At 28.9% G+C, this 19674-nt stretch overlaps 1 protein-coding gene across 6 annotated transcripts in view; it reads right to left on the reverse strand.

Moving 5' to 3' along the window:
* Positions 1-16605, reverse strand: part of LOC107447482 (sialin) — a 37778-nt gene extending 21173 nt beyond the window's left edge. The window contains exons 1-6 of one of the 6 annotated variants that reach the window (XM_087160703.1): positions 16276-16599; positions 12638-12664; positions 7246-7269; positions 6555-6626; positions 3713-3921; positions 990-1220 (exon numbers count right to left, since the gene is read on the reverse strand). In XM_087160703.1, coding sequence (XP_087016829.1) covers positions 990-1220; positions 3713-3921; positions 6555-6626; positions 7246-7269; positions 12638-12664; positions 16276-16360 — 648 coding nt within the window. In that variant the 5' untranslated portion in view covers positions 16361-16599. Of the gene's footprint in view, positions 1-989; positions 1221-3712; positions 3922-6554; positions 6627-7245; positions 7270-12637; positions 12665-16275 lie in introns of all 6 variants that reach the window. The other 5 variants (XM_087160704.1, XM_087160705.1, XM_087160707.1 and 2 more) reach the window with 5 other exon arrangements.
* Positions 16606-19674: the final 3069 nt, after the last annotated feature.

Raw genomic sequence — 19674 nt, forward strand, 5'->3', positions numbered from 1 at the left:
TTATCTGGGTTTAATGATCTCATAGCAATTGCTGTGTCATCAGCATAAAAAGCGATAAAATAATTCTGATTTGTGTAGTTAATGGGAAAATCGCTGGTGAAAATTAAGTACAATACCGGTCCCAGGATGCTACCTTGTGGGACTCCGGCACGTATAATTCTTTGCTTGAGCAAGGATTATTATGCTTTGATATATTTATTGTAATTATTAATACGTAGTGGTGGTCAAACTCATTTATAATTATCATTATAATTCAAAAAGTTAATTGGAATAACCTGACCATTGCTACCACTTTAAATATGAAAATAAAATCTTCCGGAAAATCCGGAAGAGTTAGCAGATATGTCGTAATGTAATCACGTTTTGTACAGTTAAAATATTTGTGAAGAAAATTATGGGTTAAAATTTCTACATGCATACAATATATATTGCTTTCTTATAAATGACGAAAACAAATAATCTTTGTTTAGCTTTCAAATGTTTATAATTAAGATAAAAATATTATCATTATGTTACTGTGAATAACCGAAATTTATGCTGGTTGACTTCTACTGGTAAGTGTTGTCAATCACATAGTAGCTTTGGTAATTATCCGATATATATATTAGATTTAATTAATTTCCATTATGGTATACATTTGCCCGTTATGCCCTACATTAATGTTTTTTAAAGTCAAGTGCCCAGTATACATTGAACCGGTTCTCCGAACACTAATGTATCTCTTAATCTATCCTCAGCAGATATTAAAGTATCGAATAAATATAATATCAACACATAAATTAATATCAAATCGGGTACAACAAATATTTCGGACATTCAGATAAGCGACTATGTGATTGTTGGCATTCACCGGTGAAAGTCGACATTCTCCTGATTTCGGTCATTCACTGTAACAACTATATGAATATCATAATAAGTAATAGATGTAAAAACATTTAAACAATCTTAGTAACAACTATTAGAAAAAGGAACAATATCTAAATTCTTACTTCTCCTAATCCCATGATGACTCGATTTGCAATTAAGTAGCCAACTCCCCATTCAGCCGATATTGGAGTGAGTAGCGTCATGAAGGAAGTCGCAAATATTCCAATACCAAACACTATTTTCGTCCCAAATTTTTCTGCCAAGATACCACCGGGAATTTGGGTAACGATATAGCCATAGAAAAATGCACCAAGAATGGTAGCTTGCGCATTAGTGTCCCAGTCAAATTCACCCTATTCGGATGAGAATTCTGTTTAGTGACAATTTTATCTTAATTTTAACTTTTTTTATTATAATAAATTTTTCGAAGTTTTCAATAAAATATTTTTTGTTAAAAAATTACATTTTAATCAAAACGTAAAAAAAAGTGGAAAAAAACTTACTTTTTAATTGGAAATTAAAATTTTAAAAATCATTAAATTAAAAAAAAAATCTAAATCTGATGCTCTAAGGTGTGTTCTGGTACAAAACTAAACAAAAAGTTTGAAAATTTTGATTTAACATTTTTTGAGTAACGTATCAAAATGGGCAGTTTTTTTCATGAGATTGATTTTACAACTCTTTATAAGTTTAATACTGCCCTACTCATAATAACATATTCATATTATATATTATTTATATGTTGTTGTGGTTGTCGTAGGCAATTAAGGCAAGGGGCGCGATTGTTTAGTTTTTCAGTGGCGCCATCTATGGCCGAGGATTCGATTTCTGCCACACCCGTAAGTCCACAGATCGTAAATTTGACCTGAACTAGAGAACAACCACTCTCCAATTCAGTACCTCTGGAGGTATAATTTGTAACAAAGAGGACTTTGTGACACGATAGATTTTACGTGCACCAGTCACCATTTACCACACGGGGAGTTTTTAGCCAGCTTGATTCGAACTCACGTTCTCACAAATGGGAGCCCTGCTGCGCAGGCTATACCAGCCATAATATTTATATAATATTAAAGTATATATAAAAATCAAAAAGTCATCTGAGAAAAAGTGCGTCACTTTTATAATGTTCTAAAAAATTTTCGAAAACAAATAAACTATTTTGTTGAATGGAATGGGCTGAAATTATAAATAACTGAACACAGAGATCATTAGGCAAAGAAAAAAAATTAAAAAGGTTGCAAAAACATTACATTTCTAGCCTAATTTAAGAACTTATCGTTTAACTTATGTAAAATATTTTATAATTATAAAGGGTGGTCCTTAATTATTATCGTTTAAATCCGTCAAAATCTGATAAATCGATATTGAAGATGGCAGAAGAAAACAGCAGTTCGACAATACTACGAGACTCTAGCCGTTCCTTACAATTACTTTTCACTTCTCTCAGTTACTTCAAAAAATTAAACTAGCTTTAACATTTTTAATTCCTCCTTCCCCAATTAAGTTTGTGATACTTTGAAAACGTTTTAGACTGTTTCGTGCCTTAATATCAGTTTGAGAACCATAATGTGAATCCTTTTTCTCTTTACTTTTGACAAGAATTCAGAAAGTATCTATTAAGTGCGGTGATTACGGAACTTCCAGTCTAATTTAATCAAGAATCTCCTTTTTTACCACGTTTATATAATTTTGCCTTCATGTATGTCTGTCCGGGTGGAATTTTGTAATCGATTTTAAACTCACTTCCCGACTAGCTACAAACTTCAAATTTGGCACATAGTTCAGAATTGGATGACAATGCATGAATATGAAGAGAAAAAAGACATACAAAGTAAAATAAAATTAAAATAATAAAAAAAAATATTTTCGAGATTGTCTTTTGTTGTCGATTCCATTATTTCAAATTAGTATTACATGTCAGGTGAAAAGATTTTTATTGTCGGAGTATTTTTATTGGCTGAAAAATCACGTGGTAAGATCCAGTTTTTCCTCATTCATTTCCAGATTGTTTTGGTTGTCATCAGCATAAAACTAATGAAAGTCGTTAAGGTATTGTTTTTCTATAAATATTTTTGTATCCCTAATTTAAATTGAAAGTTCTATTATTTTAGTAGTGGTCTTGTAGTAGTCTTGACTACTCTTGACTAAGAAAAATAATCTAAATAAAAATATATATTTTTAAAAACCACGTTTTTTGTAGTGAAGAATAATAATTGAAAAGTAATAATTTTTAAAAAATATAAAATAAAAATTAAAGATTAAAAAAAATTATAGTTCAAAATAAAAAAATTCAAAATAAAAAATAATATTTTTGAAAACCACGTTTTTGTAGTGGAGAATAATAATTTAAAAAAAATTGAAAAGCGAAAAACGTGGGGTGCATGAAATACATAACAGTACATATACACATACATATACACATTTTCTTACTCATACACATGCACAGCCACATATACATCCATATACGTATGCATATGCACAAACATATTCCACATCCACATTCAGATACAATTACAATTACAGATATACATACACATATTCTCAAGAGCACACATACACACACTAATATAACATTACTCCTATGTATTTCATGCGCCCCACGTTTTTCGTTTTTCAAAATTTTTTTAACATTATTATTCTCAACTACAAAAACGTGGTTTTTAAAAATATTATTTTTTATTTGGAATTTTTTTAAAGTAAGAAGAAGTTGAAATTATAAAACATTTACAAATCACTGTTTTGAAATATTTTTAATGTCCTAAGATTCTACTACTATAATGTTATATGAAAGACCACAGAAAAACGAAGCTAAAATGAAGGTTAGAAAAAAGTATGAACTTACGCTGCCTGATACATCATGTATCACAGTATTATTCACCACATGTCGAGTGATGAGCTCCTCACAAACAACAGAAGAATGATCACTCTGTTGTGGATTGACAGTCATCACCATTGCAACTAATGCAACGCTGAGATTCACCCTCATTGCGTACACATTTACGAACCCGAAACATCCTAGAATTGCAAATACGTAGCGAGTGGGAAACCAACCTGAAAAAAAAATTATATCATTTTAAAAATTAGCCTTAATTAGCATTTTTTTATTTAATTGACAGAGAGTAAAGCGATTGCAATTGTCGAGGGATTGTAGAACAAGCATACGGACTAGAAATTGCTTTGAGACACATGGCCGGGAATGTCATCTGAAGCCACAAAGGGAATTCTGTAATACGGACTTGCTGTTCATGCACATTTAGAGAAACAGGAGAAAGTGAGGCAAGACCGGGTACCTAAAGATTTGAAGGTTTGTTGGAACTAGCTAAGATTGGAAGTCTGTTAGAACTGTTCAAGCTAAAAAATGCCAGATTTAATTAAGTTATTCACTGTTAAGCTAGATACTATCTATCAGTCGTGATGCATTTCTTATTAATAAAGGAATTTTTCAACTAAAAATTTGTATAAAATTCATAAACTTTTAAATTTGCAGAAAATTTAGAAATACTAGAATTTCAGTGAAGAAGAATAACACATTTCTCTAATATATGACAATTTAAGAATATTATTCATGTAATTTATACTTGATGCAATCAAAACTGCTCTTAATGAGGGAAGAGTGAGGATCAATTGTCCCGGGACCTATTACTGCTAAGCAGTGGCGTACGCAGAATTTTTTCAAGGGGGGTGTTCATAATTTTCTGAAGCTACTAAAAGAAATTCGAGTATGTAATAAAGCACTATTATTTCCCTAATTTAGACAGCTAGACAGTTTTGACTTTTTATTTAGACAACATTGTTTAGTTAAATTTTTATTTGATTTTTTAAGTTTAAGAACATAATGTAATATCTTCTCGCATGTAATATCTTCTGAAAAAAGTCCAATGTCATATGGGCGGTAAGTAACACTTTGAGGGCCACTTTCACATTCATCAGATTTTGTTATGCTAGAAACGTTTTCTTCAACGGAAGTATCACATTTCTGTACAACAGAAAAACTTACATTGTACTCCGTTCCCCTTTTTATATAATTTTTCACCGCATCTCCAAAATTCTCGAATTGTCTCAAAGACGACAGAACGTCTAAGATTCCAGAATCATCGCGTAAAGACCTCGCGAATGACAGCCAGTCTCGAAAACTATCGCGACTGGCAGAACAGAAAGGAACCAGTCCATAACAGTATCACGTGAATTTAGTTTCAAAAGTACAACCCTATTATAGTAAATGTTTTTTTTCAGTATTTGAGAAATACCGTGAGATAAAAAGGTAGGCATAAGGCAAATAAAAATATATAGTCTTAAAAAATAATAGCTCGCATAATTTCTACTAAAATGTTTATTTTTGCCATTTTGTCTGAGCTCAAGGGGGGTGTTCAAACCCCTAAACCCCTCCCTTGCGTACGCCACTGCTGCTAAGAGCCCGACCTAAATTCCTTACAAAAATATAGTTATTATTACACAGTTTTTTTTTAAAGAAAATTATTCAAAGAACCCTGTGCACCCCCCTACTTTTATTTATATAACCAAGCTTAAATTTAAGTTAAATCATGATTTCTAATAATTATTGACCGAAATTGCGTACAAAATAGGATCAGTAATTGCTGATTTATCGTATTTTGATGATTTGGCTATCCACTTAGTGAGTGCGTCAAGTTAGCCGTAAATCTATAAACGTCGACAAAACAATTATTTCTTGGAAAAAATTTGAATGCTATTTACGACAGTAATTAATAGAAGATATTAAATTTAGATGAAAACATAAAATTTAGATGGTTGTACAATTTATCTGCCAATCTTATGCTGACGCAGAATGCTTCGTCATTGACTATCAGGAAGTGGTCGAAATTAAACGAGAGATAATGCAAGATCGGAAGAAAGCCGGCTAACTAAGTACAAACAGCCAACCAAATTATTTTAACTTATATGTTATTTAAATGTTTTCTAATATGTAATTATTTGTCACAACTTGCATTTGCATAGGCCCCGAAATAATAGTTTACAGGGATGTCAACTTGCTTCACTTCGTAAAAAAGAATTTTCTATAGTGATACCGAAATTTAAGTTATTTTTTTGCTTAGTATTTTTCCCTTACTACATATCAAAAATTCAAAGTACCGAATGAAATGTAACTTTATTGTAGTTATATCGTGGTAACAGTTTTAAAAAGTAAGCGAAATTATTCTTATTACGCATGTTTTACTCTTTAATTCGGTAACAATTTATTAAAAGTTTTGCAGAAAGCGGAGCAGTCGGCATACCTGTGTTTATATCGCAATTTACAGATTTGTCAACACATTTGGCGACATCTGCTATTTGTCTGGTTTGCTGGGACGCCAAAGCACTTAAAAAATCCCGTATTTTAGTATTTTTTGATTGTGCAAACAAAATATAGATTAACTTTAGAATTGGAATTGGATTGTATGTTAATTGCAAATGGCACGAGAACCAATCTCAGTAATTATTAATTAGTTGTTATACAATTTGGACCAGAAAATTGCAAATAATCGTGCTAAAATAATTCTTTATATTCTAATAGACATAAATAAGATTATAAAAATAACAGCATCCATTTGAATTTTATTTTCTTGTAACTAAAACACTTGTTTGAAAAAATTACTATATAAACATCATTTGTTTTAAGGGAATGGATTCGAAAGTAGTTTATAAAAAAAACTGATTTAACGTATTACCTAAAATTAGGTTGAATTTCCAGAACACTTTTTTGATGGGAACGTTGTGTGCGATTTTCACAATAACTCCCACTGTAAAGAATTAGCAATAATTTTGAACTTATGGACTTATAAATAAACAAATTTATAAAGTCTGTGCTTATAACTACAAATAAAATTGATGAGAAATGATCAAATTAATTAACGCATAACGCAGAATTTGTTGCATCTCTTCTTGACCTTACGCAGCCTTTACTGTGAACCACAATAATGTTAACAAAGACCTTCATTATTATTTTTGCTTATTTTTCTTAACGACGGTTATAATATTAAATAACGATGGTTCAACGACGGTAATAATATAAAATAAAATCAGAAATTGGAAAATAAATTCCAATCGACATTTAAAAAGAAGTATTAAGAGAAGGTTTAAAATTTGACTGTAGTACAAAAGCATCCTTTTTCTTAAATGACAGTTCATTCTTCGATTTAAGCCAACATTAATCTTATAAAGCACTTATCAGTTTAAATTTAATTCGCTGGAAGAAAAGATTAACCAAAATCCATGTGAAAGTCTTCGTAACTTACTATATTTTATAAAATTTTTCACTGGCAAAATTCTAATTAATATTACTTTATAAGAAATGAAAACAAATACTCTCCAATATACACTGTTCCAAATGATTAAAGGAGGTTGTGAAAGCAAACTTACCTTTTGTAGGATTTATTGGAAATTCTATAAAGCAAAGCTTAAATAAGAAAAACATGAATGCTTATAAATGCATTATTCTATTTTTATGCAGTAATTACCTTTAAATTCACAGTCGAACTGGATTGGTGAGAAGGTTTCCATTTTATGACAGTTCTAACTTAAATAAAGTAGTCTTTTTTTTCTTCATATCATCATTTTTAATTTCGTAAAATTCGAATCCTTATCTACCGGATGTCATGCATCATTTATTAAATTGCTTTCTATCCAATTATGTCTCAATAGTTTATAAAATAAGTCATTGAGTACTTGCTAATAGTTTAGAATATATTTATACATAAATCCCAAAGACTTAGTTAGAAAACATTATTCAATTAACCCTTTTGAAGGCCGTGGTAAGTATAGTTACCACCCCGTTTTACCACTTTTAATTTAGGTTTCCATTTTTCAATAACTTTAGCTTTCTTGAAGTGAGTTTGAATAAAATTGGTAACCATTTGTCACTTTTAAAAAACGTATAAAAGTTATAAAATACATAATTCCTTTTGAAGTTTGTAGCATTTAAGGGATTTATTTTATAAATAAAGAAAAATAAAAGTCAGTAAGTTTCTAATAGGTCATGTTAAATCTATTTACCACCAAAAAAATGGCATTTTTATAAACTAAATGAGTTTTTTTTTATATCAGTTACTGTTCTTGAAACAATTTCAATTCCAAAAATACTTTAATTTACCTTTACTAGAAATAAAGGGCCCATTAAAGGGTTAACGTATTCATGTACTCAATACTATCAAGATGTAGATAAAAGTTCATAAAATACTATTTCTGCGCGAATTGTTTATTGCTTTACATTATTCACGAGGAAATGTTCTTTAAATTGAATATATATATATATATATATATATATATATATATATATATATATATATATATATATATATATATAAGGGCCAATAGGACATCCAATTGGCCGTTGCTCTAAACCCTCTTGTGACGTCATCTTTCTATATATATTTACCCTGTTTTCTCTTATTTCTCTCTGTTGCACTGATGAAGGTTGCCCTTTGAGCATCCGAAACAGCTGTGTGCTTTCTTACATTTTTTGTGCTCTTAAAAGTTGTTTTACCTTACTTTGTATTCCAGCACAAAGGTCGCCCATTGTGTATTTAGCAACTTTGATGCTTAATTAGTTTGTTTATGTTCCACAGGACTTTGTGCCTGTCTTTAGTTTTAGTCTCTGTGTAAATACATAGTGAGGAAATGAAATCTTTGCGAAAACATCTTTGAGAAAAAAGTTAGAATGCGTCACTTAAGAGAATTAATATTTGGAAATAGTGAACCAAGAAGCGTAAGAACAGTTGCTAATGTAAACAAATGCCACGTTTCAACAACCAATTAGGATCGAGTTACCCACACTATGTCACTCGCAGATAACCCATTATCATTCTAATTTAAATGTGAAACATTTTATAACATACGAATAAAAAAATTTTATAAACATCGATATGTTTACAAATTAGTAATAAAAAAAATGGAGTACCATTCTGAATTACTTGAAACATGAATATACAATAAATTTAAAATTTAATAAAAATCTCATCTAAGCAAACTTGTAGTTTTGTTTATTAGAAAAGAATATAATTGCACTAAAATTAGCTTTTTCATTTCAACTAGGAGGCTCCGCCCCCTTCTCGCTAACGCTCGCCAACCCCCGAGAATTTCTACGCAATCCTATGTGGTTCACGCCGTGAACCATGGTTCGCTGCTCTCGCTCGCCAATGAACACAATGTTCTAGCACAAAGACATAATATATTATCATCAAAGACATAGTATTTTATCATCAAAGACATAGTATTGTACTTATGTAGAAGAATTCTACCAATGTTCTTATTGGCTTTTAAAAAAGTATATTAGCTATTTAGATTGTACATGATGAAAAAAATCAAAACATTAGCTAAATAAGAAACATATTAGCAAAATAAATTATCAAATATTGCTTCACTAATATTCTGCATTTAAAGCGTGAAAATTCAATGCATAAATAAACGCGAAATATAAAAAAAATTCAATGCATTCAATACAAACACTTAAACGTTTTTTAGACGTTAAGGTAGCTCCCAGTAGAAAAATATCAATTCAACAGCGGCCTTTTAAAGCATTCTCACTTCAATTAATTAATTAATTCCTAATTGAGTTTAAATTAAATATTGTCATGTTTTTAGTGCATGAATCTGAATTGAACACCCTGATAATGCTCACTCTGGTTATTGTTATCTGGTTGCTCACTACGTGCTCTTGCGCGCCGAATCCAATCAATTAAAAATGAAAATTGTTGCCAGCGCGAGAAAAGAAACATCATCGGTTTTATTGATACATACATACATACGTACGTATTAGCGTTTTATATAATATAGATAAAATTTCTCTATTTTAAACAGGTTTAAAAATTGCTCGTGCTGAGGTAAAAAAAAAAAAAAATTCCTGTAGAGTTGAAAGCAGTCACGTTCTCGAAGAAAGACACATCAAGTTGTGCGATTTTTAATTTTTAAATAACACTGGGGAACAAATGTTTCGTTTTATTTATGCCAATACTTTGTCTTGCTGAAATCATGCGATGGGATTCCGAATCTGAAATAAGTTTTGCTCCTAAGGGATCTAATCTCTTAATAACAATTTTTTGCCCTGTTATATATAACGTTTTTAACACGTTGAATGGCGATTTGCAAATATTATACAGAATTTTCTAGTTTTTTGAGTGATTTTGCATGACTTATCTGAAAAATGGCGGTGAAATATATAAACCTATGAATTGCTTAGAAATAGTGGTGGATAAAAATCTTCTAAATTGAATATATTAAACCAAAAATTACAATTGATAAACTACCACTTGAAAATATTTATTCGTTGTCTGGTGCAAGTTCGCATCGCTGTGTAAATAAACAAAACTATTTTTGTGTGTTCTATATTTCATTAATTTTTTCAAACCATTTTAGTAACGATAATATTAAAAAAGTAAAAATTTACTCGAATTTTGTGTTTCTAATAATCTTGACTTAGCCGGTCACCGGTGACCCCCGTGGTGCTACGAACAAACTCAGTGCCAGTCACGGGTAACCCCCGTGGCATTCAACGTGTTAACAGTTTCAAAACGTTATGTATAACAGGGATTGCTTAAATGTTGCAATATACTTCTAGGAGAGTTATGGCATATTATCAGGAGTAAAATTGCATAAGAACCTATTCCCGAGAATGTCGTCGTTCGCGGCTAGGGATGCGCCCTGTTTAGAAGAAATGATTCATAAAATGAATGCGTTCATGACGATATTTTAGGGCATGGGTTCCAACATCCCAAATTCTCCTAAAAGATTGTCGTAACATTTATCCGACTCCCTGTTATATATAAAGTTTTTAAACTTACACATTTCGCCAAAAAATTTTTTAAAACAGTCATTTAAATAATGACTTGTTGTAAAGAGAAAGCGATTAAAGATTTGAAATTAGGGATATGAAACTATCAAAAATTTGTTAAAACGTTGTCGAAAAAAAGATTGATGTTTTGTATTTTTCTACATACACAGAATAAAGAAAATTTGTCTGTGAGTTGAACTTTCATTAAGAATCAGTTACAGTGTATCTATGTCATCTGTCAAGGATGAATGACAATACGAAGCACCTGCGCGAATACGTAAAGATTTATACATTCATATATCAAACAGAAAAAAAAGATAAAATATCAGTTTTTTTAATTGATAAAAATATGATAAAGTAAAAATATTTTATTTGTAGTTGTTTAAACTCGTGACTAGGCTATTACAAATTGAAAATCTACCACACTCGTGAATTTTGATCAAAAAAACAAAAAAACAGATGAAGGTATTATGTTCAAATTCTTCATTAATCGAATTCTTCTCTAATCTCCAGTACAAGTATTTTAGATAGCATCAAATTTACAAACTTTATATCCCACTTTTTTAAGATTTACGATGTAAATGCCTGTATTTCAGGTTGAGGAAATAACTCGTTAAAAAAAAGCAATAACATATTATTTCAGTTCACTTTATTGTTTGTGCCATTTCGCCCATTAGAACAAAAATTGTTCAGACTAATATTTTTTTTCACTCACTGCGCAAATATTGTAAGACATAGAAAAATATCATTTATTTATTTTTTCATCATATCTTGTGGGCTTATTGTGATAAATGTAGTAAATCTCTTGTGAGCTTATTTTTTATTACTGTTAATTAAAAGAAAGTCTGCAATTTTTATGTAAAATAATTGTTATGAAAAATTAGAAAAGTTAATGAAATAATAAAGATATCTAAAAAATATTTTTTACGTGAAAAATTATTTATATCAAATTAATCATCATTTATGAGGATAAAATATTTGACAAGCTAATAATAATTTTGTTATTACCGATTTTATTTATTACGCGTTTTAATTTATTCTTATCTTTCTATCTTTAATGGAGCAAGCAACTCGATAAAATGTCATTAAAAGTAAAAAAAAATATACTATCGTTATCAGAACAATAAGTGATGTATTTTGAATCACATTTATTTCTTTATGTCATGTGATAAATATAAAGTGGTAAGATTTTTTAGCATTTTTTTCAATTGAACGTACAGTACACAAAATAAAAAAACGGACTACCATGAATAACATTTGGTCGAATGATCGGATTTTCACGATCTAGGACTCACTATTAATGGTTCGTGGAAGTGACTTCAACTATGTTAATTATTAAGTGCAAGCGATATTTATATTTAAATTTTCATACAAAATGAAGCGGATATTTTTTTCTGATAGTCATTACTTCAAACCTTTTCAAACAAAGTTATTTTATATCAAAATATAACCATTTTAATATTTACTTTGACCAAAAAATAATATTTCTTAATACTTACAGTTAATTATATCTAATGTACTGATGACATAACACTTTTTTTCCACAACTAGATATTAACATTTCAAAGAAGTACTTTAATGTAGATCCGCTAAATAAAGGGTTCATTTTCCCTAAATGTGCTGAATCATTCTAATTTGATCCATAAAGTTTGCATAAATTATAAAAATATTTTATGAGGTTTACTTTGAAAAGATTTGTATTTTCAAGCCAAATAATTTATAACAGTTGTTTCAACGGCTTCTTTCATTAAATTTAAATTCATTCATTTCAAACTAATAAAGTAGTAAACTAATAAAGTAGTAAATGTACTACCAATTCATTCAACTTTACAATGAAACTAATTTGGTAAACAAAAATTTAATTCACTAAACTGGAAAAATTCATCAAATGAATCTTACTTTTTTAAATATACAAATTAATGAAGAACAATTAATTGTAAAACAAAGAATAAATCTAAGTAATCATTAAATAAAAACAAAAGTTACCTTGAACTAGGTAATTGAATTCTGCATCTAAAATTACAGTTCAAAACAAATATGCATTAGTATAAGAATATAATTGTTATTGCTTATTCACAATTTTTTTCTATTACCAATCTAGATTAGATATTTAAGAAAATGCATTTAAAATTTGTTAAAAAAATATTATTTTTAAAGCATAACACCAAATGCTTTAGTTTTTATTTGTCTACCTCTCGAAAAAATGCTTTAATAAAGCGCTGTAGTAGGCAACCCTGTTTACTTTTAAATTTTGTTTAAGAATTTTAACCTCTTCATAACGGGCGAGTTACGAATGCCGTCTCACAGAGTAAGAAAAAGGAAACGGCACTTTATTCCAGCATTCTTCGATTGAGCTTTTGTAAACGTTGACAAAAATAACAGAATTTCGGCAAGTTTTAGTTTTTAACACGTTGAATGCCACGCTATTTTTACATGTCTTGCCGGTCACCGTTGACCCCCATGGCATTCAACGTGTTAAAGATCTATCAATTTTTATAAACTTTTGCGGAAAGCAGAGCAAATTATAGTCTTATAATTTTGTGGAGTATAAGTTAAGTCCGGTAGGACATCAGCAACTGCGGTAAAAAGTGTGAAAGATCTTGAATGATCCGATTTAAAAATTATGATTCAACTGCGATCTATAAGAGAAGGTAAATAATTTTATTTAATAAACATTTTATTAAATAAAATTTAAAATTAAGTTATATTGCTGTAACCAATTTGGTGAGTTCATAACCATCTATATATATATTTCACTTACACGGCGACAAAAAAAAGCCTGATTACAACTCCCCGAATGGCAACGCTAGAAAATCGACCAATGATTGCCGCTAAAAATGTCACATGCCAAATCTAGCTGAGATGGCTCAACATATAGCGCTTTTAAAAACGAAATAACCAGAGAGAGCAAAAGCTAGGCCGAAGTGAGTAGTCTTTGTCGATAGATCTCTATTTTAGTATTCTGTCGAAAGCGCTTTTTTTCACGAATTTATATATTACGAATTTTTTTGACGATTTTTGATTTATATCACGAATTTATTTGTTTTACAAGAATTTATTTGTTTATGCAGGTTTTTCCATTGCAATTCACTTATTTCAATTTTTAATAGACTTAATTATAGCCAAAATTTTAACCTTTTTAAAGAGATATCAGTTTTAGAAATTTTATCTTAAGATTTTATACTATAGCACATTTCTAATAGGTTTAACGAATTACATGTCATTTATTTGAATTCAAATTTATTTTAATGACTTGGTATTTACTAAAAAGAAGTATTTTTTTTAAGAAATAGTTGTTATATGGATTTGAATGATTGTTTTGAATTCTTAGAATTTTGTGCATTTGCAATGTACCTAAGTTAGTAGCGAGCGAAGCGAGCTTGGTTTGCAAAGCAAACCGGAATAAGATTGTGTTGCAATTTTCGGGGGTTGGCGAGCGTTAGCGAGCAGGGGGCGCAGCCTACTAGTAATTTAATATTTTCGCTTACAAAATAGGCTGATATATTAAACACAATTTATGCATGCAAGGGATTATACATGTGAAGCTGATAGTTAAGTTCTAAATAATTTAACATGTCTATTTAACAGTAATTTATAATAAAATATTAATGTAATTTACACAAAAAAACTAAGAAGAATCGTAAGATGGTTCATTAGTTAAGGTAATGATTCAAAGAAGTTTATCTTAAAATGCTGAGTAATAATATATAATTGCGTTATAATAAATAAGCAATTCTTTTTGTTTTAAACTCTTAATTTAGAAACCAATCACCATCGAAAACGTAATAATAGCAGGTAGAAAAGAAATGTAAATATTACAGGTTTACATTACAGGCATTAAATATTACCTTTAAATTTGGGTAAGAAAAATATTTTACAGAAAAAAACCCACCTTCATAAATTTTTTGCTGAGCCAAATAAATATAAAAATTTATTTGGGTAAACTGGATCCTACAATGTGATTTTCCGGCTAATAAAAAAAACCGATAGCTGCAACATCGATATTAGATTTTTATTTATAGTTATACCCAATAAAACTTAGTAATTATTTGATATAATTATAGGTGTTGATGAAGTCTTAAAAACCATGCAAGGAATTCCGCTCACAGTTATCAATGCAACTATTACTTTAGCTAGCATCAAGGCTGCAAACTACTATGCTATTAGCAAAATAGAGTAATAGACAACATTTTTTGATAATTTTACCAACAATTTAAGAACCTGACAGTTGTGAAAAAAACTGTAAGCAAACAATTCAAAACAATCACAACTAAATGGAAACTTCAAACAAAATTCAATAGCTCTCTATAACTTTAAAATAACTAAATTTGTTTTTAATGCAAACTGCATTTTTTAAAAAATTGGAATAACTTCAGTTATTCTATAATATTTTATAGGAAGTAGCGTTTCATATGAGTTAATTAATCATTTACATATAGTGTTGCGAAAAATAACTTTAGATCAAAATTTCAATTCAAGGAATAATACATTGAAACATAAACATTTAGAAAACTAGATTGAAGCTCTGATACTTATTAGCTTAAAAATTTTATGTGTGATAAATACTTTGCTTACGTAATGCTGTAATAAAGTGTAAACAATATCTGTTTATAATAAATAATGCAATTTGTCTCGTTGTTTAAGAATTGCGAAATATTATTAATAAGATAATGGAATAATGATAACTATGTACATTATATTTATCAAGTAGGAATACTGTATTTAAGAGCAACAGATGTTATAATCAAAGCTTACTTAAAACAACATACTTATTAAATATTATTAGGTGCTAGGGGAAATTACTTCTGCGTTTTATGCTTATGATTATCTTAAAAAGTCTCTAAAGAAGAGTCTCCACTATTGTTACTTTACTAACACTAAGAAATGCTTTCTTCAAAAGCAGGAAAGGTTTTCAGCTATGATATCTCAGATATCGATAGCTGTCAGTATATATGCATTGTAATCTATAGTAATATAAAGTAACAATTAAGTAAAAGAATAATAGAATAATGAAAACTATATAAATTTTATTTACAAGGTAGTAATGTGATATTTAAGAACAAAAGAGGTGTAAAAAACCACGCCTATTTCGAACAGTATAATTTTCATATATTATTAGATACTAGTGAAATAAACTTCTGCATTTTATGCTTATGTTAACCTTAAAAACAGCATCTCAAATTGTCACCAAAATTTTTTTTTTGTATCCTTTAAGAAATGTTTCATACAAAAACAGCAAATGTTGACAACTACAGTGGTGCACGCTGCGCCTCGAAAATTAAAGTGGCAATAAAATGATTTACTTTTATTTCTTTTCCAGTTAAATAACGTATTCTCGCCATCAAAACAAGTTTTCAATATTTCAGAATGTATTTCTATAACTGATTTTTGAATACATGCCTATGTTTTTTGTAAACAAATTGTTATATAATATTTAACCTTTTTTTACGACTGGTACAATAAGTGGACTAGAATGGTTTCATCATACTAAGTAAGAAAAAGGTTAAAAGGCCGTTAAAAAAAAAGGTTAAAAATATTTTTTAATAAAATATCACACTTTTATAAATTTTGGCACAGCTTGCACCCCTATATGTGACATTGTAAATAATTTATAATTTACTAACCGGATGAACATGATGACTCCTCGTCGCTTAGTATAGGGGTTCTTTCATTACAGCTGTTGTTGTAATCGCCAAGCGTCGGTTTCATATTTAATGCGCCAACTGAATGTGATCACAGAATTACAACTGTTTAAACAGGTGAAAAAAAATAAATCCTACTTTATAAGCTATTAGGTAATCTCAAATTGGAACAAGGATTCGAGCCTTGTGTTCCAAAACTTTCAAGAGAAGGAAGCGAAATATAGTTAATTTCCGTTTCATTAAAGTAAAAAATTTAGGATTCAAGCCCTGAGAACCACACATCGAATATGTTCGAACTAATGAAAATGTTGAAGTGCTTGTCTTTTTATCAGACCGACTGTTAAGTTCGAATTCTGATAAGAATTTTGTGTGGACCTTTAGATTTGCAATCGAATATTCGGAAAGGTCTGAAGTACCAGAGAGATATTACGAACGGGATTCTATAAAAGGTTGTTTACGTCATGTTTTGTTTGAATGAGATCAACTGATAAAAAGAATAGTTTAAAAACTTTAAATTCCGAAACTATTTTTATTTCGAAATTTTGATTTTATTGCAACATTTGGGCATAATTTTTTAAAATATAATTTATAACTTTATTCAATTTTAATTCAGTTGTTTTATTTTATTAAGATTTTGTGTTCTCCTAACACATTGCTGACTGGCAACTTTTCTGAAAATTACCCCATGTGCCCGGCTATTGTTTTGAAAGCTGATATGGATGCAAAATAATATAAGTAAACTTTAAAAATTTTTAATGCCGTATGACAGGGATGGCGAACCAATGGCGCGCGTGCGATTTATGGCACGCCACCGATCACGAAGTTCACTGTGAAGTAATTTACCAATTAAATTAAAATTCACAAAAATAAACATAAAAATATAAACAATTATTAACAAAAAAATTACAATTAATGCCAAAAATCAATTAATTACCATAAAAAAAACAAGCTAACAGTAAACAACTAGCAAAAAAAAAATTAACAGACCTGCTTAACCCGTTTTGTCCCGAATACATATATTGAAATGATACAAAAAGTGGTAAAATATATTATCGAAATTAATTGGTTTTTCTACAGTTAGGGCATTCAAAAAGTCTTTGATAGATTAAAAAGTACTAGCTCCTTATTTTTCTACATCTAGTCAGAAATAACTAAATCATTGTGGTATCTGAGAATCTTTTAATTCACCCAGATAAATGAAAATACTGAAATAAGTTTCCCACCTCAATGAATGTCTTTGAAAAAAGGAACTGTCCTAAATATATGACGCAGGGCGTTCACCGGTTAAAATAATATTTTACAGCCTAATATAAGTTATTTGTCTTCTAATCTGCAGCTGCAGAAGTCACACTGATGTTTCTTTAAGTTGAATTACACAAAGTTATAATAAATTGGTAAGGAATTAAATAGTAAAACTTGAAAAGTAAGGAAAATTACGCCCACTTTTTAAAATAGTCACCACGAGTTAACTCATGACCGGTCACCAACCCTTGACTACGAAAATACGAGTTAACTCGTGACCGGTCAGCAATGTGTTAACTTAATGCGGGGATCAAATTTTATTCTGTTTAACTTTAAAAATTGTATTGGTAAACTTATTTTTTTCTCGATTCGATTAAATTTCTAAATTATTAATACTGCAAAATAGGTAATAATGAGCATTTATACATTCCTCTAAGAACATTTAATTCTCCATGAATGTTTATAACTTGTCTTAACCCCTTGATGCCCATCCCAGGGATCCAACAAGCCTTACAAATTCAAAAAACAAATATGGTCACATAAAAGAAAAATCTCGATCATTTAACACATTTGTGACCACCGCTATATCTAGAAATGTTAAAAAGCATTCATCATTGTATAATAAAGAAATTACTCTTTACTTTATAATAACATCAGCTTTCAGATTCAATGACATTTTTTTAACTGTCAACAGAGATCAAAAAAAATTCACAGAATTTAAAGCTGAGTTACTCAGGGTGACAGTTACAAATAAAAATTTAGAAGTAGGGGGAAGTGTTCAAAAAGGCAGTTGAATATTTTAAAGGCTTATTTCTTTAATTATTGTTATTATTATTTTGTTTACTTTTTAAGAATTAAGATTGTAATTTTTAATATCTTGATTCATATCCCTTGATTTACAGATGTATCTTACTAGATAGAACGCAGTAAAATAAATTTTTTTTCTTTAAATTTACAGTGCCAATTTTTGATTCTTCCTGGTAAAGGCAACCCTGTTACAAAAGCAATAAAAAGAAAACGAATCAATCCAATGTCGCTTGTATAACGATATTCAATGTTTTGGAAATATTTATAATGTCGCGAATAAGGAGAAAATTTGTTTAGATATCTATATCAGTTTCATTAATTCGGGCAGAATATGCATTTTAACCCAAGTATCCACCGCTATTTCAATGTACATTTTGCTTACTTTTTTTAGAATTTTGTTTATACTTAATTAATTATTATTTTTAAAATTAATGAATTAATTTCCAGTTATTTTTAATCAGAACCAATATGCGCAAGGTGGATTGTATTTTATTCAGTTTTTTTTCAGTCTATAACTTAAAATTATCCTTCTAAATTCACACAATATCCCTCTTTCTTAGGGACATAAATGGGAGAAAAAACCAAATAATAAATGGCTTGTAACTACTGCCTAATTTTAAATCGATTCCTTTAACTGTTGTTTGCAATATCTGCATAAACTATCGAAACTTGGTTTAAATATTTATAGAGATATGGACATATGTATAAAAAAAATTAGATTACTTTTTACTGTAACTTTAAAAATCTTCTATAAAATTTTTAAAAAATTGAAGAAATTTAAAAATAATTTCCAAATTTTTGTTTTAAAACTTAAAAAAAACCATTAAAAACTGAACAAGATATGATTATTTAAAGTTGTTCTTTTATATTTTAACAAAAAAATTTGCAAAAAAATTTAACAAAAATTTACTCAATTTTGTAGTGAAACGTATTTGGCAACTAATGAAAAAATTCTAATTTGTATATCTTAAAAATTTTAAAATGTCTAAAGTATTTTTCTATGTAACTTGTGTATTTTTAAAAGATAGTTCAAACCAATAAGGGTTTTTCCACACATTTCATTTTATATCATAAAACAAAATTTAATAGCAAATGATAATTCTTTACAATAATCATTCGTACACATAAATGTAGATGAAACAAATTACATGTGAAAGAAAACATATTTTTATGGGGGACGATCCACCTCAATGTCGGTGTCATTTTTTAATAAGTCTTGTTTCATAAGGCAAAATTGAAATTTGTGAAAAAAAGCCTCATAATTTTAAGATTTTTTTTATTAAAAAGAAAAACTAATTAATAATTTACTTCTTCAATTTTTAAGATATTCAA

The sequence above is a fragment of the Parasteatoda tepidariorum genome, chromosome 4 (genome assembly GCF_982258835.1).
Source record: "Parasteatoda tepidariorum strain Cologne lab strain chromosome 4, Ptep-v5.0, whole genome shotgun sequence".
Taxonomy (NCBI): Eukaryota; Metazoa; Arthropoda; class Arachnida; order Araneae; family Theridiidae; genus Parasteatoda; species Parasteatoda tepidariorum.